The following is a 20,168-nucleotide window of genomic DNA, read 5'->3' on the forward strand; positions in this document are numbered from 1 at the left end:
CCTCATTTCTTTTTCAAAATGAGAGCATTTTTATAAAAGACTGACACAAACATCTGAAGTCGAGTGAAAAAAGAGCTAGTGCCTCTCTAGAGTAATTACAGAGTCGTAATTTTATAAGTTTAAAAAATCTCTTCTGAACTAACATTAGTTTTGTTTCGTTGTATTTAGTTCTCCTTTTTCCTTATTTGCCACGAAAGTAATTTACAGTAATTAATGCGAAAGAAGAAAAAAGACGGCTAGGAACCCAGTTCAATCACTAAGAGCTGCAAACTAAGGTTTCCTTGTGACAAAACAGGATCAATAAATTCACTGACAGATCCGTAGCGCGTGTCGTAGCGCGTTGACAGAACATTTTTGTAGAATCTGTAAGAGAATCGGGAATGATTGACAATGTATAATGAAATTGCTTGGAAGTAAAAGCCCAGTCCGGCGAAATTTTGAGGCTTCTCGAGTGATATCTAACTATAATTTTCTTTCAAATCTCATCGGAATTGTGAATACTAATCTCGAATCTTCCAGCCACCCACCCACTCCAGCAGAATATTAGGTAACTCGTGCTCGGAGTCAGAGGTCGGAGACTGGCAACTAGTTATTCCACTTTAGAAAACAAATATGGCGGGCTAGATGAAGAGAGAGTAACAGCATTTCCGGATGTTGTCAGTCGTTTGAAGGGCTTCGTTGGCATTAAACTTCAGCTTTAGCACTCAATATGAAGCAGGCGGTAGAATTCGAGGAGTGCTTGAAAGACTCTCCCCGTTTCAGGTAAGCAAAGATAAGATTCTTTATCAGAATTAAGGGACGTTATATGGAAGGACTCACGATCGTAGGCGAGGCTTTTACTTTTCAATTGTTGCTATTCTTTGTAACATGACATGGGGTCGCGTTACTTCCCTTGTTTTCTCAGTGATAAGTGACTTCTTTTCTTATTTAGTTTGAAAAATCGTCGTGGGATTCCTCAGTTCAGTGTAGTTTTCTAATTATATTGAACAAATTTTCAGGTGTCATGTTTTCAGTTTTTTTTTCGGGTTCAACTTTCGGTTGAACTTTAACTGCACGTGAAGTCATTCATGAACGCGTTATTTTTGAAGACATATGAACAAAGTGCTCAGTTTTATCCGCTTGCTATAGAAACGGATATTTTCAAACGACATCATTCCTGAACAACTTTCAGACAGGTGTGAGCGGCATCAACTCAAGTTACGATTTTAATGGCTTCACACATGCTCGATAAATTGTTTCAGGTTTACAACTGCACTGATTAGACTGAGCACTAGAGAAAATGAAATAAGAAGCTTAAAATCCTACTTTGGTTAAATGTGGCTGATTTTTCCCAAAACTTTCATAAAATTCTGGTAAGAAGTCAATTGTATTTAATTTTAGCTGGCCATGGGATAATATGTTTCGCACTTTGTACTTACAAGTTAAGCTTTAATGGACCTAGTTTCGATTTCTTTGTCGGTGGATAGATCAAGGACGTTTAAGTTATTTTTATTCATTTCAAACAAACATTTTACAAAAAATACTGAAATCAGTCAATGAAGATTTCCAGTTGCTTCTTTAATTAGTTTCTGCCTCAATTCTTTTGAAGTGCATTATGCACGTTCTGTTTACTATGAAAAGAGTTTCAATGGTGTCACATTGTCTTTGCCCTTGTGGCATTTAAGATCGATGTTATTGAGGAATTAAATATCCTCAAGTATAAATTGGTGTTTGTTTTTTTCAGTCTGCAAGATTTTAATCTTGCTTGTACATACTTCAGCAATATCAGTATCGTATTGCTGTGCCAGTAAACACCATAAGGCTCTCTGGAAATTCCTGTTTATTTTAAAGCTTTTCCCAAAAGAAGAGCTTTTACCTCCCTCCTCTTAAGAGTGGTAATTTTTTTTGTGTCCTTTTTTTCATTTTTTGAATTTCACCAAGCAATTATGGCCAGTGTAGGCTCAAAAGTTTGAGAATTTATAATTAAGTATTGGATGAAATGATACTATCCATGTTGATATTTTCATAAATCCTCTTTATTTGTCTGCTTGTCATGGTATTGATGCTGTGAGGAGAAGGTGTTTCTTGGTCACTGCTGGGAGTGAATGGTTAAAATTATTTTCTGAAATGACCTCCATTAAGTATCTCATGCACATACCTCTGTACCTTGTCTTAAGGCTTGGTCTGGCTCTTCCCTTTAGTCTTGATCATGATATAAACATTCTTGTGCCACTCATGATCATTGATCATTTTCATATTATTAAACTTATTCAGTTTGTAATGTTAGTGTCTGGCAGAGAAGCAGAGGAAGTAAACAATATCAATATAGATTATTTACATTCTTTAGTCACTTTTATTAAGCAGTATTGATCCCTAGTAAATTTTTTTTTTTTTATATAGATTACAGATTGATCAAAATGAACAAGATATCAATGTTTTGGAAGTTGCTTTAGAAAAGGTGAATTTTTTACCATTTCTGTTTTTAGTGTGTACATCAAATGGAGAAAGATCAGAAACTGGGAGAATAAGAATTTAGGAAATAGAAAAGTAATGTAGACATAGATTCCAGTAATATGTGGACCTTTGAGTATTAAGGCTTCAAGAAATAAGTTTGGATTAAGTTCAAACCCTTTACATCGTTGTGTTAGCCATATGGCTCAGTGTGCAGTTTTATTGATAAACAGTAGAAAAATCCCTGTTTGAGGGTTGTATAGGATAGTGGAAGTAGAGATGGAGGAAATGTATATCCTTGTGTTTTCCACTGTGAAATTCAAGCAAGAAGAAAGTGTAAAAAAATGAAGAGAAGAAATCATATGACAAGGTGCTTATTGACTGAGTTTAGTTGGCCCAGAGAGCTAACTATTTCTTGTTTGTGTTTAAAATAAGTACCAAGTTTTGTGCAGAACTTAATTTATAATAACTTTGAATAAGATGCATTCTTAAATTGCAGTATTGTCAGCATCAGTTCAACATAATTTTTTGCCTTTGTGTTCCTTGTAGCTCATCAAGCTTTGTGGTGGAATGGTAGAGACAGGGAAACAGTTCAACTCATCCACCAGGTAATACTAGTACACAATTAAAGAGCTCTGATCTCTTTTTGTGGTTTCTCTCTTGGTCTTTCACTTCTCCCTCTTTTGAAAGCTCTACTCTTTAACCCTTTTGACTCTTAACAGTGACTAACATTGAATTTCTCCTTAATGTATCACTGCTAAATCAAATATTAAGGTGATGAGAATAAAGGAAATGTTTGCCAACAAAAGAAACCTTGATTGTCCAACAAATTCTCCTGCTCAGCACTATGGGAAATGTATAGAGAACAGTATGGAGAATTTGTATACAGATGCAGGGGTGTAAAGGGTTAAAGGATTACTGGGTTTCTAAAGGATCTTGTTTCACATATGAGGGTTGTCCTGACCAGGTCATAACATCTTTTATATAACAGCAAAGTGATACAGGTCACCCAATGACATAAGTTGGTTTCCTGTGGCACCCAGAGTCTAGGATAGCACAATTTGGAATTGAATAGTTCAGACAAGAATTGTTTGTTAGTTACATGACTGTATTTTCACATAAAGGCTTTCGTCACTTTTCCTTCAGTGCTTTAGTGAGTGGTATTGACAACCTGACAAAGTACTTTGCAGGAGATGAGCTGGTGTCATTCACACTGGACAAGTTCTCTTGTGCTCTGACTGAGCTTCAGAGCTTCCTATCAGTGAGTGAGATTTCCTCAATTGTCAACTCTATAATAGTCCATAGTCCTTCCCTAAAATCACATCTCATTTAAAAATTAATATTTCAATTGGTGAAAATGATTTATAGAAAAAAAATTTTTTCTGCATGGAATTGTTGCCCTTTGTGATTTTGTTTTGTTTGTTTTCTGGCAGTCATGGAGAACAATATGTTGATTATATCATTACACTGGTGGTAAACAGAAGCTATTACAGTGGAGAATTGTGAACCTTTTATATGGCTTCACATACCCCACACCCAGCCTTAAACAAGAACAAGCATAGACTGATAACTCTCTTATTTGCAGTACATTTTGTGAATGTGTACATCATGTTTTTGACAGTTCACTTTCATTACTATTGACTACATATCTTGCATAGAGAAAAAATGTTTTCTTCTCTCACATCACCTAGAATTGGATTTTTGATGACATGTTTGGTGAAATAATCAGTATCTGTATTTTCCTCAGATTCTTTTAGAGCAAGCACAAAAATCAATCTCAAGCACACTGAGAACTTTTATCAAAGAGTAAGTGTGGTTGTGAAAATTCTTGTCAGGTTTGTCTTAAAAAGAGAAATTGGATAACCTGCATTGCAGTACAAAAGGGTTAACACCCACCTGTATTTTGAAAATTTTGATGAAATCACATCTTTTCAATTCCTTAACGTTTCTAAATCCTTCTCCTCTCTCTGTAAAAGTTTTAAGATTTGCATAGTTCTTACACAGCAATGGACAGTTTGAGGTGGGGAGAGGTACATTGTGGGAGAAGTTAAATGTAAAGTAAAGAAGAAAAAAGTGAATTTTTCATTTTTTTACATTGATAGTACAATGTAGTTGTGACAATTGATTTGTTTGCCTCCTCTTGTAAAATGAGCCTATTTACATTTTTTTTAATTACACAATTCAATATTGATTCAAGATTCCAATTGAGACTGTCAGCTGTTAAAAGCAGGAATTAAACAAGTTGTAATAATGCAACTACAATTAAATAATAGTTATTGAATCAAATATACTCTAACAAGAAAATTAAGGTGTTGTCATTGTTACAATTTTAGAACATACCTGTAGCTGCTCAAAAAGTAGATGAACATCAAAAATCTTTGCAAAACTAAATACTATTTATTTTCTTTCATTTACAGGGAAGTCAAGAAGGTTAAGGATGCTAAAAAGCTGTTTGACAAAGTCAGTGATGATTTGGATAAGTGAGTGTGTAATACTTGACATGTATACTGTCCTTTTTGACATGAGCTCAATAATTGGTGCTGTAACTAAAGGGTCATGTTGGATTTTCTCTTGTTTACCCATTGGCTTTCGAGATAAGGCTCTTTAGCACTCTAAGCTCAAATTTTTTTTGCCATTTGGCAACTGAAAATCAGAAAAAAGTCATCAGAGCTGCAGGCAACACCACAGTAGCCAGCAGTCATTGTAAGGTTCACTTAATTTAACATCTCAGGACTCGACACTTGAACAAGGAAAGAGGAAGTGGTAACAGCCTGGAACTGGTTTATGACTGTGCATGTAGATCATAAAGGTTTTTGACAAATGCAAACCTTTCAGATTTCTATATGGCATCTGCACACAGATTGGCCATTCAGTGACTTTTGCTGAAAATATAGCAGCCAAATTTTTTTCCATTCACCTTGGTGACAAAAATGGTGGCCGCTTGATGCACTACTCCATAGTATGACTGGAAAAGAAATATTACAGCCTCCCTCCCTTGTAGCCTGAACTCTAGTTCATTGATGGTGCCCTATCCCCCATACCCCTGTACTCCCTATCCACCCTACCCCCTACCCCCTACCCCCTACCCCCTACCCCCTACCCCCTACCCCCTACCCCCTACACCCTACACCCTACACCCTACCCACCACTTCACCATGGCAGGTTGTCCTTTGCCCAAAAACATAAGACCAGGATTGTGTGCTAATGAAAATGTTTGTAATTTTTTTTGTTTCCTTTTTAGTGCCTTGACAAGAAATGCACAGCTTCCACATCACTGTAAGGCCTCTGAAGTGGAGGAGGTTAGATTATTGTTATAGTGTAGAGCTTCATGTGTAGTTGCTAAAAATTTTGCATAGCCACCTAGATGTTTGTATATGTAACTTGCTGTGTGTTACTGTGCCTACCAATCTGTATTATATATGACGATTGAAGGACCACACTGAATACCTTGTGGTTAATTTAATTTTTTTTTATTTATTTATTTATTTTTTTAATTTCCACAAAACAGGTTAAGAATGCAGTGAAAGCTAATCAGACATGTTTTAACCACACAGCATTGGACTATGCCTTCCAGGTTGTAGATAAAGTGTAGAAGTGACGATTTTGAGCTTGTCATGTTCATTGAATCTCTGTCAATAGTTGCTCTATTGTCTAGTAAGCAAGCATGAAATTTATCCCCCTTCCAAGAACTATTGTCAGTTTTTTAAAACCATGCTTTGTATTGCAGATCAACATTTTACAGTCACGAAGAAGGATTGATGTTCTAGACACTGTAAGAAGTAGAGGATAATAGATGGATGCACAGAGATATGGAATTCTTCTTGCAGTGTTTAGTTGAACACTTGAAGGAAAATTCCTTACATACGAGAGACCACATATTATTTTGTTTACTATTTAATCACTATAGGCCTTAAATGACAAGAGTATAATTGCCCGTTCCATGATCAAGCCATGCAATTGGAACGGTTTCGCTAACTATTTAAGCAACTCATTCATCCATATGATTGGTAAACCAATCGCACAACCAATCATGGTTTAATAATATTTTCATCCATTTGAACGGCTTGCCAGTCCATTTGACGTTATCTGTTTTATTCATTCATTTAAATGGCTAAGCAAACCGTTTGAAGGGCTAATCAAACTGTTCAATTAATTTATTCACCCATTTGAATGGTTTGCCCATCTGATAAAAATTTTTACTCATCTGTTCAAATGTCTGACCAAAACGTCTCAAATAATTTATTCACCAGTTTAAATGGTTAGGCAAACTGTTCAAATGCCTCAAGGACTGTTCATCAACCGTTTGTCATCTGTGTGTTTTTGCTATTCTAACAGTTTTCCGTTAGTGTCTGTTTTGCCTTCCATGGTCACAAATTTACCAAACAACCTTGTATTAAGAATGGTGAATGTTTAGCTATTCATTTATTAGCCTGACAGAGTGGCACAATAAACAAGTGATGTGTTAGCAGCTGATTGTGATGTCAAACACATTTAAAATATAATTATAATTTTACACATGTGCAGTTGCAGGTTTTCTCAGTGCTGGAAATCCTTGTAGAACATGGCAGTGTTAATTAGACCTCTTCGTGCAGATAGTCCATCTTTTCTAAAAGGTTCTTTTGTCCTTGCAAATTCGAAAAGAAGTCTTAGTACAGATTGAATGAGTAGGACTGACTGGGAGAAGAAACTGAACTTGTCTGTTTTTGTTCCTGTTATAGATTCTGAAGTTTATGCATGCCCAGTCAACATATTTTCATCAAGGTTATGATTTGATGAATGATTTAGATGCATACATGAAGAGGGTGTCAAATCAGGTGGGTTGAATTTGATTTACTATTAATAATTTGATAACAAGATATTGGCTTCTATTATACCATTGGTGCAACATTCAACAAGTTTGGTGTTCTTTGTCTTGTTCTGTCAGACCTTTTAGGATTTTTTGTTCCTTGATGGAAGAGTTTGTATATTAATTTTAAACAATGATTCATTATTTCAGAAGCAGTTGTGAACTTAAAAATTGAAACACTTTCACTCTTAGGATCTAAAGATTTATTCTTCACACCATTTGCCATATATTTCTTATAATTCAAGCTCTGAGAATTTGGTTGTAATTATCAAACAGTATCCCCCGTCAGATATTTTTCAATCTTCTTATCAACTTTATGCTAAGAGTTGCACTTAAATTGTGAAGTTCCTCTTTGATCACTCCTGGGAGTGAAAGGTTTAAAATATTAGAGGACAGGTTTTGATCAATTGGAAATAGTCTGCTGATAGTGACGCTTAACAACTGTGTATCAAATTCTGTAATCCAGGTGGAAGAAGTGTCAGTCCAGTTTACAATGGACAAAAAAGAGATGGAGGAAAGACACACATTGGTCCAGAAAATGGTGGATATAATATCAATTATTATAATTATAATGATTTAAGATCTTAAAAATTTTGCTCTGTCCTTAGAGCCATTTAAAATTTCTTAACATGGGCCTTAGAATTTTGTTTAAAAATAAGGTAAAGACAGGCAAAAAAATTATACAGTTGGGTACAAAACTTATACATTGGTTAATGTTTCCATATATTTATCATTTACCAGTAATTTCCCATTTTCATTCAATTTCCCCCCAATAAAGTGAGATTGAGTCTTGTTGCAAGGCTGTGAGAAAACAAAAAAAGATAGTGAGATTAGTGGGTGAGTTGTAATTGATTTGGAATGTCTATGAAACCATTCCATTAGATTTCTATGGTCGAATGTGCAAAAAACAAGGGGCAGAAAATTTGTCAAATACCAGATTATGAGATTCATGGTTTTTACTCAAGGCTTGCTATCTTGGATTTGTGATTTTAGGAGGAGAGTGGATGCATAGGAAGAAGAAACCTGAATGATGCAAGGTAAACTGTTATAATTGTTGATGGTATATCTGAACAATACTCAATACATGTTTTACATCATTCACAATGGAAAGTCTCAAAGTTTGTAACTTCTCTGTTTACTTTGAGGGGTGAATCTTGTGCATTCAGTTTGGTGAAAATCATGTTTGTGTTCATGTGCTTATGGGTTAATTTTCAGCTTCTATTTGTTTGCAGTGGTTTAGTAATGGAAGGCTACTTATTTAAAAAGAGCAGCAATGCTTTTAGAAGTTGGCATAGGTGAGTGTGTGGTAGCAGTGAGTTAGGGGTGAATTTAGACTGAAATATTCTACAGGTTAGATCTCCGACTCTCAGAAGTTGTAGTGGATCTGAGTACTTTTTAATGGGATACTGATTGACACTGAAGTAAAACTGCAGCAGCTGATTTACCCTCTAACTCCTAAGAGTGACTAACATCTAATTTCTCCTTACAATACGACACCTGAATCAAGCGTTAAGGTCTCAAGAATAAAGGAGACGATCACTGACTAAAAAGCTATTGATTGTCAGGCAAATTCTCCTTGTTGGTCCCTCATGAAATTTGTAGAGAACAGTATGGAGAATATGCATACTGATATTAGGGTGTAAAGGGTTAAGGTCTTAAATAATTTTATTGTAAAATACCTCATTTTTATTTTCCCAAAGGCGATATTTCACAGTTCAGAATAACCAACTGATGTATCAGAAGAGATTAAAGGTGTGTATGACTGAATGAATGTAATATTTAGATTACACACACTCACAAGTGTGATCACTATGTGCAATTTCTGGTGTCACATTCTGATTATGTCAATCACATGCATGCTGCAAATGTCAACAGCCAGGTGCATACACCTATTTATGCACATATGTTATCATGCTTTGAATTGTGAATACTTGGTAAATTTATTGAAGTTTTTAATTAAAACCTTTTTTCAGTTGTACAGTCAAATGAATGAAGGGATTCGATGATGACATGCAGTTAATGTATCACTTGCATTCAATTTTGCAGGATGATCAAACAGTACTTGTTGAAGATCTTCGATTGTGTAAAGTTAGGCTTGCAGAGGAAACAGTGGAAAGAAGATTTATGTTTGAAGTGGTATCACCAACAAAGTAAGGCTACTGAATTCTGTTTTTGCAAATCTGTCAAATACACAGTAGACAACTCAGAATTGATAGCATCTGAGTGACCAATAGTTATTGTTTCCAAGATCTGATTGTTAATTCTCTCCTCAAACTGCAAGACATTTGTAAATTGGTTACAGGAATTGGTGTTAGATCAAGATAACAACTTCTTCCTAACAAGTTTGAGTATTCTCTTTACCTGATAAGTTTGAGTATTCTTGTTACCCATTTGCTGGATAATGTATAGATATTATAGGGAGAAGTGACATGTTAATCACTTTTTGAGTTTAGAGTTAACTGAAAATGATATCTTCTACTCTGTATCACTAGATCATGGTATTTACAAGCAGATAGTGAAGCACTGCAAGTGGAATGGATGGAAGCTATGCAGGTAAGTTTATCAAATTGAGGCAAGTGGAATACATAGGAACTGAGTCTAAGGATGTACACTAAATGTTGTGGGTGAATTTCTGCTGATGGTGAACTTGAGTGAGGTGTGGAATGAGGTTGGTGACAGGGTTTTGTTTTGTTTGTAAAATAATGTTGTTTCCAAGGGCAACCTTCCTTGTTTCCAATGTTAACCAAATCTCAAGAGCAGTGTATCATAAACTGTCAAGCATGTGAGATAGTGTTAAGAAATCAAATGACACAAATGACCCTGAAAACAGCACCAGTTGCCCATAATAACAACCCCATTTTTAACATCAAAATGTGGTCACCAAACTTTTGTTGCCCCTCTCTCAACTGAAAATTGTAGTAAGTAGGCTTGAAGTAGAAGTGAACGAGTTATCAGCTTTTGTAGAAATTGTTGTGTTGTGTTGGCAGAGAAGTGAATCCTTAACTTGATGATCAATAAGAAAGTTTCTAACAAAATACTGTTACTAAAATTTTAATTGTTATGTGGTGATTCACAGGCCAGTATTGACAAGGCTTTCAATAGCTCAACCAGTATTCAAAGTAACAATGATAAGGTGGGTGAATTGAAATTACTTACTTGCGCATAGTGCATGTGATCCCTGTGGGTAGTTTTTAAGTCATGGTTCCTTGACCTCAGGATTTCAGAGACAATCCAAGAAAATGTGACTCTGAGGAGAAGGCATTGCAGTTTTGATGAATCCAAGCAATATATATTTATTTATTTATTTGGCATATTAAAGTTCATTAATTAGCAGCTACCCAGATTAATTGCATGGTACCTTTCAAGATTGCCACATGCACTTTCAGTCCTTTTCTCCAAGAACCTTCCTCAAAACTACTGTATAAAAATCACATGACACAGGGACAAGTTGTTCAATTTATACCTTGAATCAATTTCACTAGGCTACTTTTTTGGTCACTGTTACACTGTTCCATTTTTTTTTCTTTTTTCATTAGCTCTTGTTTAAAATGTTCACAACTTTTAAATTGATTCTTTACACACTTTCTCTGTGAGCTGTCACTGATGTGCATCTTACCTATAATTTGTGATTTCAGGGGATATCCCTATCATGTCTTTTTAGTTCAAGTTTAAGATAGAATTTATATAATTTTTTTTCAGAGTGATTTACAAGGGCCAGGCTCTATGAACAACAGTATGGATTCTCTCAACAAAGTTTCTGGACCATCAAGGTTTGATTGTCTTGCTTTTTGCATACTGTTGCTGGAGATTTCTTTGATGCAGTTAAAAGCAATTTAACAGAGTTGACAACTAAGAGGATCAGTAGTATTCAGCGGTTTTTGCATATGCGCACAAGTCAGAATTCCATGTGCTCTCTGATTGAGGCACTCTTGCACGTGCTTTGAGCATGAGCTTGCAGCATGGTTTGGACTGACAGTTCATCATCCAGGTAGTTTTCCCCACCCCTTTCCCACTCTTTCCACCATTTATTCAGTGTGACTGAGGTCTGCTTCCCTTTTCTGCGTGGGGGCTCATGGCTGGGTTGCATGAATTTGCCATGGTCCCTGCTCTCATCACTGTGCCATCCCTGCACTCATCACTGTGCCATCCCTTCTCCCATCACTTTGCCATCCCTGCTCTCAATTACAGTCAACTCGCTGACGGACCAACTCGCCGACGCCAACTCGCCGACGCCAACTCGCCGACGTATAAAATCGAGTAGAGACGTCGGCGAGTTGGTCCTCAATCCAATACAACTTATTAGAAGTTAAACATACAGAAAAGTAACCTATATTTAGTAAAAAAAACACTGGTGAACATTGGTGAACATCAGACAGAAGCTTAAACATTGGTGAACATTGGTGAACATCACCAATGACTATAACAGCTTAAAATGCGAACGAGTTATTGTGCGACAACAACGCCATAAATGACTGTTGTGCCGCGTAGCACTGGGAACACAAATGGTGAAACAGAGAATTAACTCTGAAGTGTAAATTAAAGTGCTATTTAAACCCATGAATAACCCACAGGGCGTTAGCCCTAATAAAGTCATATGTACCCTTACTTTCTCTTCGCCGTGATTCACCATCCTAAATCGTCCCCGACTTTCTCTGTGCGACCTCATAGCTCAGTCGGCAGAGTAACGGTAGATCTAATCCGGAGGTCGTGGGTTCGATTCCCACCGAGGTCAAAAGATTTTTTCTTTACCTCGTGTGGTTCCCTGTTTCCCTTTATTAGGGCTAACGCCCTGTGGGTTATTCATGGGTTTAAATAGCACTTTAATTTACACTTCAGAGTTAATTCTCTGTTTCACCAACAACGCCATAAAGACTCATCATGTCAATCGCTCAGATTTTTTAAAGAAAACTTGGCTCTCTAGACAAGATCTTTAGTAAAAAGCAATTCTTTCTATTTGTAACAAAGTTCATAAGGATCTCAAGGCGAATAAAGCGAAGTAAACATCACCAATGACTCTATAATTGCTTCAGACGCGAACGAGTTATTGTGTGACAACACTTTAAAGACTCATCATGATAATCGGTCAGATTTTTTAAAGAAAACTTGGCTTTCTAGACAAGATCTTTAGTAAAAAGCAGTTCTTTTTATTTGCAACAAAGTTTATAAGGATCTCATGTCAATCGGTCTTATTTATTTAAGTCAAGTCGCTTGGTAAAAAGTCAACGCACAAACGGTGTTGTTGTCACACAATAATTAGCTCATTCACGTCTGAAGCGGATATAGTCATTGGCGATGTTTACTTTGCTTTATTCGCCTTGATATCTTTATAAACTTTGTTGCAAATAGAAAGAATAGCTTTTTACTAAAGATCTAGGAAGCCAATTTTTCTTTAAAAAATCTGAGCGATTGACATGATGAGTCTTTACGGTGTTGTTGTCGCACAATAACTCGTTTGCGTCTTAAGTTGTTATAGTCATTGGTGATGTTCACCAATGTTCACCAATGTTCAAGCTTCTGTTTGATGTTCACCAAATTGTTCACCAGTGTTTTTTTTACTAAATATCGTTTACTTTTCTGTATGTTTAACTTCTAATAAGTTGTATTGGATTGAGGACCAACTCGCCGACGTCTCTACTCGATTTTATACGTTGGCGAGTTGGCGTCGGCGAGTTGGTCCGTCGGCGAGTTGACTGGATACCGCTCTCATCATTGTTCTGTCCCTGCTCCTATTACTTTGCCATCCCTACTCTCATCACTAATGCAAGGGTCTATGCTTCCATCACTGTGCCATCCCTGCACTCATCACTGTGCCATCCCTTCTCCCATCACTGTGCCATCCCTGCTCTCATCATTGTTCCTTCCCTGCTCCTATTACTTTGCCATCTCTGCTCTCATCACTAATGCAAGGGTCTATGCTTCCATCACTGTGGCCCAGGTCCCTGCTCTCATCACTGTGTCATCCCCACTCCCATCACTGTGCCATTCCTTCCTGTTATTTCATAGACAGTACTCTCTTGGATCATACACATGACACTCCATTTTGGACCTGGTTCACTAAAAGTTAATATTAATAATTACATTCATTTGGTGTTTTAACAGTTTTTATTACTTTTCAATGACAGAAGTAATCTTGATGTTATTAGAGCTGTCTCTGGTAATGACAAGTGTGCAGACTGCAGCAGCACTGGTGAGCATAGTACAACAATCTGTGGGAGAGGGTAGCTTTGAGATCATAGGATCGTGTAAAGAAAGTTCACTTTTTAATACCATTTGGCCTTTGCAATGAAAATGTGGGGTTTTTTTATTATCCTCCTTTCATGGGTTAGAATGTTTGCTTTTGCCTTTCTTTTTCTTTTTCCTTTTTTTTTTTTTAATTTAAATGGTTTATATTTTGTAGTTACCAGTAGTAAGTAACTCTAATGCAAATTATTTTTTATCCTTTAGATCCGACCTGGGCAAGTACTAACATGGGAATTGTACTGTGTATAGAATGCTCAGGTATTCACAGGTACTGTTACAAAAAAAGTTCTTTTTTTTATGAATAGCCCTTGCTTTTACCATAATGACATGCTCCTAGTCATGGTTACATCAGATCTGTAATATTAGAAGGATCTCAATATGCATTGTAGAGTGCATGTGTTGTCAATAATCTGGTTTATGCCATGATCCTTAAGATCAGTGGTGCAGACAAAAGGCTCAGCTTTACTGCTGTGTCGTTTTTCTTAAGTCCAATTAGCAGGTAAAACAACCAAACAAACATTCAGTAAATTCATGCCTCTGGGTCCAAATATCATCAGTTGAGGGCAGTGTGTTTGACTGAGTCACAAACTGTCCAGTGCATAATTACCTATTTTGTAAGTATTTAAATTTAATATATAATAATATTACGAGAGATCAAAAAGTTACAATCATGTAGTTTAAGAAATGACCCACCGGTAATGCTTGTTTTAATAGGAGTTTGGGTGTCCACGTCTCCAAGGTTCGCTCATTGACCCTTGATGCATGGGAACCAGAGCAAGTCAAGGTAATATAGGATGCATACTTTTGTTATTTGTAAGCACAATGCTTTGGATTTACAACTGTTTTACTGGACAATGTGCTGACATAATGTTAATCGAGCTTGTGTCTCAAAGTGATCAAGGCATAATCTCTAACTTGGTGACAGAATATTTTTAATTTAAAAGAAAAGGACTTGGTAAAATAGAACAAAATGAATGTTATAGTAACTCAAGGTTTTGTTTTTAGTTAATGACAGAATTGGGAAATGAATTGGTCAATGGAATTCTTGAAGCAAAAGTCAACTCCCATACAAAGAAACCAACTCCTCAAAGTAGCAGGTACTGTTTGTTGTTTTAAATAAATTATGAATTCCTAAATTTTTGTAGTTAACACTTTTTGAAAATAATTATCAAATGATTTTTGTCAAAGGGGTGAAAGAGAGACTTGGATCAAGTTAAAATATGTACAACATAAGTTTGTTTCCCTGGAAACCTTTCTAAAAAACTGTCAAACTTTGGACAAAGGGATCATTAGAAATCTTGCAAGAATGAAAGTTCACCACGAGGAAAGGGGCACAAATTTGGCCGTTGAGAGAACAGACTCCAAAAAAAGTAAACTTTTCAAACGGAAACTTGCTGCGAAGTCAAAGTCAAAGATGGACAACCGAAAGAGTGCCCCTGCTGAAATACTCTCTGCAGATGTAGCAAGTGAAGACTCTGAAAAGTTAGAACATGTTGCTTCAAGTTTTCTCAGTGATGAGACTGCTAGCAGTGACTCGCATGATGAGGACAGACCGGGAACTAGTGCTCCATCAACATCATGTCAAGACAGTGAGAGGAGACGGGCAGCCTCCATCGGAGCAGCTATGTCTTCTGACAAGGGTAGAGATAGGGGAGTTTCATTTGATTCAACCATAAGTGAAGATGGTCTGACTCACGAGGCAACCATTTGTGAAAGAGTGCAGAATAATGGGGATGGTGACCTGGAGAAAAGACTGAAGGAGGACAAGGAGAAAGCAATCGCTGTGTTGAAAAGAGTTCATCCCAGTAGGGTATGCACCTTTAATTACCAAATAAAGAGATCTGCACTATCTATTTATTTATTTGCTATATCATATGCTGTTTTGTAATGTCCTGAGAGTTATTAAGTTGATACTTAGTGGTGATTATTCACCCTTTACACTGAAACATCAGCATGCATATTCTCCATACTGTTCTCTATACATTTAGTGACATGATGACAAGGAGAATTTGTTTAACAATTCAGTGCCTCTTTAGTTGGTGATCATGTCCTTTATTCTTGTGATGTTAATGTGTGATTCATGGGTGATACTGTAAGAAAAAAGTAGATGCTGGTCTCTCTCAGGGGTCAACAGTTGGTACATGGCATTGCTTGTGGCTTGTTTTAATTGTGGGTTTTTGTTGCAGTTACTTTTCAAAGCAGCAGAATGGAAGAGTCTTCCTCTTATGGCTGCATCACTTGCAGAAGGTAGACAAGAACATGCTGCACTTATTGTTTATTTAATGGCTGCACAGACATTTCTGGAAAGTGATACTTACAGTAATCACTCAAACTGTGTGTAACTTTCCACTTTCCTCAAAAATGTACAAGTCATGAAAGTGTTTATGGAAAATTTTCAGGTGCCAAAGTGAACTGGGTAAATGAGGAAGATGAACGAAAAACAGCACTTCACCAGTCTGTCTTAGGGGTAGGTTTGACTCTTTCTGTTGACGGTGTTCTGCTATGCTAAGTACTTGCAATTCCTTCATGGAAGGGTCATCATGTAATGAAATTATTATATTTCTTCCTCAAGGGATCATTACCAGCTTGTGAGTTCCTTTTACAAAATGGAGCTAAAATAAACCAGAAAGACAAGAGGGGAAGAGGTGCACTTCATCATGCAGCACTTCTTGGGCAGACAGGGTGAGTTGATCAAAAATAAGATTCTATTAAAACCATTTTCTCTCTTACCATCACTGTTTTCTGCAGTCATTGTGAGTGTATTGAGAACCTTGTTTGTGTCTGTGAGGCAAAGCATTTTATTTCTTTTTCTTTCTTGCTTCAAGTTGTTATTATCAATGTATGAATATTAGTAAGTTTAAGACTTACAACCACGTGTTCCAGTAAAAGTTCCATAACTATGTGTACTTAAACCTAGTTCCTGTAGCTCTTAGCAACCAGTTCTTTCCTTAGCATAGTGTCTATCTCTAGAACACAATACAGTGGTGTGGCCAGGGCTTAAAACAGTTCACCCAGCTGTGGCATCATCTGTCATCACTTATATTAATACTGCTCCTTTATTTTCAGTCCCATCCTCTTGTTCCTGAAGCGAGGAGGTAACCAGCATGATGTTGATGAGAATGGAGAGGTGAGTGTGAACATAATGTGGTGATGCATGAAAAAAGCCCTTGGAGACAACTTCCCATGAACTGCCAGTCTTTCCTTCCAAATTAATCTGTGTTCCCCTGGAAAACAGAGGAAGCAGTAGATGTTCCATGAAAGGTCCCAAGTGGCGGTAAAAACAGTGCTCATGAAAGTTTCTTGATCAATTTCTTTTGTTTATTTCAGGACCCACTTACAATTGCACTAAAACAAACAAATGCAGATATTGTTACTCTGTAAGTATACAAATGCAATATAACAGTGGATATTGCCTGATTATGATTCTGTTCCTAGGAATTGGTTTTTTTATTTATCCTTCAAGAGGTGAATGAAAGAATCCCAAAAAATTGGAATTGGAATTCACACAGCAGTCTTTAGTCATTGTCTTCTTTTGTGAAAGAATCATTGTTAGGAATTGTAAATTTTATATCTACACCTTGTTTTTGGATGTCAGGTTATTTTGGTATCTATTACGGTAAACATATAGCTGCTTTTGGTCCATTTCTAACTTGTCAACATTTACTAGACAATGAAAAATGAAATTGTTTATAGGTTGAGACTGGCAAGACTGAATGAAGAAATGAGAGAAGATAATGAGATTGCCCAGGGTAAGATCTTTTTAAGAGTGCTCCATCTATTTTTTTCTGATTTGTTTTCTTTGTTGTTGTTGTTGTTGTTGTTGTTTTAATTATCAGTGAATTTAAGGAGTGGTAAGCAATGTAATCTAACCACTGTATTGTTCATCATGTTTGTCTACAATGAAAGTCCACTATCCCTGGATATTTCTGGGCAAGCAGTATGATCAAAAATATTATGATATCATAAATCAAATGCACTCTACTTATCCATGATTATAAGTAGTTGCAGAGGGAAATTACTCATTAATCACTCAAAGGTGTGTAAAAATTAACCCTTTACACCCAAACATCATTATGCATATTCTCCATACTGTTCTCTATACATTTCCAAGGGTCTAACAAGGAGAATTTGTAAAACCATGAAGAGCTTTGTTAGTTGCTGATCGTTTCCTTCATTTTCGTGACTTGAACATTTGATATTAGGGATAGATTGTAAAGAGAAATTAGAACCTTGTCACTCTTATGGATTAAGGGACTAACTGCTGTCATTTTTTTTTTGTTTCAGGTGATGTTACATTCAATGATGTGTTCAGAGATTTTTCTAATATGGCATCCAGAGACCCTGACAGGCTTAAACGCAATTTTGATTCAAGTGGACCAAGTAGACAGACACAACTGTGATAACAAAATCAATTTGTTCCACCTTAAATTGAAAACAAATATTTGAGGTCACTTCACATCAAAATGTTTCATTGCTCAAAAAAGCAAACAAATTCTCATTTCATTGAAGAAACCAATAATTTGAATATTCACTCTAGATTTAATCTTACCACAAACACAAAAGGAGTAAAATATTATTTCCAATTTATGTTTAGTTTTGTAGTAATTTGCACCAATCAGGAATTAATGTTTCACACTGACAATATTACTAACTGTCATGTAATGTAGGAAAACTGAACTGTACAAATTAACTTATTTTTTATTCATTAGGAATTTCAAATTTTCTACATGATAATTGCAGCATTGTTTAGAAGAAAGAATAGAATCTTGCACGGAATAACTTGAGGAAAGAAATCATATCAGTAAATCATAAATTAAAAAAAAGGAATGAAATTTGTAAATAAAATTTCCCCTATGACAACTGAATGGAAGGAAGGACATCAATGTTTAATGAAGAGTTGACTGTATGAATACTATGGTTAAAAAGTCAAAGTTGAACATGATTATATATTAATATTACAATGCTCAGTTATGAAAAATTGTACAGACTAGCTAGTACGGAATCATTATTTAGTTGATTTTGACCAGACTTAGTGGTATCCTCCATTAGATTGATATTGATTTAAAAAATAAAAACAAACTCATCTCTGCCTTTTTGTTTGAAGTCCCATCAGCTAATTTTTGTCAGTTTGAATGGTGAAATGTTGAGGTTTGATATATCCTGTCATTTATGTTTACCTTTTTACACCCTAACATCAGTATACATATTCCCCAAACTTTTTGTCATACATTTCCTGAGGGGCTGGTAAGGAGAATTTGTTTAACAAACAAGAGCTGCTTTATTTGGTGATAATTCCCTGTATTCTTGTGACCTCAATGTTTGATTCAGGTGTGATATTGTGAGGAGAAATTAGATCTTAGTCACTTTCAGGTGGGGTATTGGGATTTTCGGTTTTGCGGTTTTGGCTATTTTTAAGATTGGCTTTTCGATCTCTGTGCCAGAAAACTTCGGTTTTTCCTATTTGGGTCCCGTTTCTCTGCGATCTAAGCGGCAATTATGCGTCTCCACTGATCTCGAATAGCCCCAAAAAGCTCTGTATGCTCCACTTGTCACCACTGCATCAGATCGATAAGGGTTTTGATCACTAGGATGTTGAAATTTTTAAGACTGTTTTGCATGCTGTTTTCGGTTTTGATCCAATTTTTTTGCGGTTGTGTGGTTTTGGATGATTGCGGTTGCTAATAGACCCCGATGCCCCCCTTCCTCAGCGGTTTGACAGGTTTAAGGGCGTGCATGTCAACTTTTAACAATGCCTCTCAAATATTTTAATTACGACCACTGTCAATTTGTCTCTTAGTCTGATTAGCAAATCAAAAGGTCCGCGTCAGGTTTCATTTATTCTCTTCTTTCGAAGAAGCCAAAATAAACTCAAAGGAAGCAAAGATAAATACTTCTGAAGTTGTAGTTGACGCAAATAAAGCATTTTAGAGACTTCAGAGAAAAACAAGGTGCCAAGTAGAAAAAAAAGCACTTCCAAAACTGTTTTGTTTTGTTTTCCATTTCAAACTGTGGTAATGTGGTTTGTTTATGACACCAAATGCTTAGCTCTATTAATTATGAATGCAGACAAAACTTGGGATCTAATACTTTTATTTCAATTATTTTAATTTGAAAACAAATCTCCCTGAAAACATACTCCACCTTTCACATTCTTGCCAGAAACAAACCTAAATAAAACTACGAGGATTGCCAGCTGTCCATATCATTTTATAATATAGCATCTTTCAGGCTCTAGCGCAGCTGAAATTTCGACAAGTCGCCAATTGGCAACAAACAGGAGAACATGTTGAAAATTTGTCCAACGAAAAACAAAACGTAATCTTTCGATTTCTTTACGTTGGTTCAAATCAGTCAAATGTAAACTTAGCAGCATCATAACGTTGAAACGGTTAGATTGAATTCGTTAAATTTTTCCTAACAGTGGCGCGTTATCGCGAAAAAGAAAATCTTGAAGTTGCGAGGATACCGCTCGAGGAGTTTCCGATACAGTCCGCAAAAATTGTTTAATAACATTAGCATAATAATAGCGATTGCCAAGTCACGCACACTATTTCAATCCTTTAGTCAACAAGTGTGAAATTGGTTCAACCTCAGCGAGGAGACCGAAGAGGGAGTGTTGGTTTTTGAGCGCTTCCAATACAGTCAGTAGGTG

The 20,168-nt window shown here is 36.2% G+C and overlaps 1 protein-coding gene across 6 annotated transcripts; it reads left to right on the forward strand.

Moving 5' to 3' along the window:
- The first annotated feature begins 565 nt into the window (after nt 1-565).
- LOC149041072 (arf-GAP with coiled-coil, ANK repeat and PH domain-containing protein 2-like) lies at nt 566-18,619 on the forward strand. Of its 6 annotated transcripts, none has more exons than XM_089214356.1 (30): nt 566-762; nt 2,380-2,437; nt 2,980-3,038; nt 3,577-3,691; nt 4,178-4,236; nt 4,848-4,910; nt 5,672-5,729; nt 5,939-6,004; nt 6,158-6,202; nt 7,149-7,244; nt 7,743-7,817; nt 8,270-8,313; nt 8,509-8,571; nt 8,977-9,028; nt 9,323-9,426; nt 9,769-9,829; nt 10,353-10,409; nt 10,976-11,046; nt 13,399-13,463; nt 13,721-13,784; nt 14,231-14,300; nt 14,522-14,613; nt 14,705-15,326; nt 15,703-15,763; nt 15,916-15,983; nt 16,089-16,198; nt 16,583-16,643; nt 16,844-16,893; nt 17,210-17,265; nt 17,801-18,619. In XM_089214356.1, exons 1-30 carry the CDS (start codon nt 710-712, stop codon nt 17,914-17,916), a joined length of 2,634 nt encoding a protein of 877 aa, XP_089070482.1. In that variant the 5' UTR covers nt 566-709; the 3' UTR covers nt 17,917-18,619. The 6 variants fall into 6 exon arrangements, with proteins under 6 accessions (XP_089070482.1, XP_089070488.1, XP_089070483.1 ...); XM_089214358.1 differs by lacking the exon at nt 566-762 and adding an exon at nt 1,235-1,352; XM_089214362.1 differs by lacking the exon at nt 16,844-16,893 and having other exon boundaries at nt 570-762.
- Nucleotides 18,620-20,168: the final 1,549 nt, after the last annotated feature.

This window comes from Pocillopora damicornis, chromosome 8 (assembly GCF_964200805.1).
Source record: "Pocillopora damicornis chromosome 8, jaPocDami1.2, whole genome shotgun sequence".
In the NCBI taxonomy this organism is placed as follows: Eukaryota; Metazoa; Cnidaria; class Anthozoa; order Scleractinia; family Pocilloporidae; genus Pocillopora; species Pocillopora damicornis.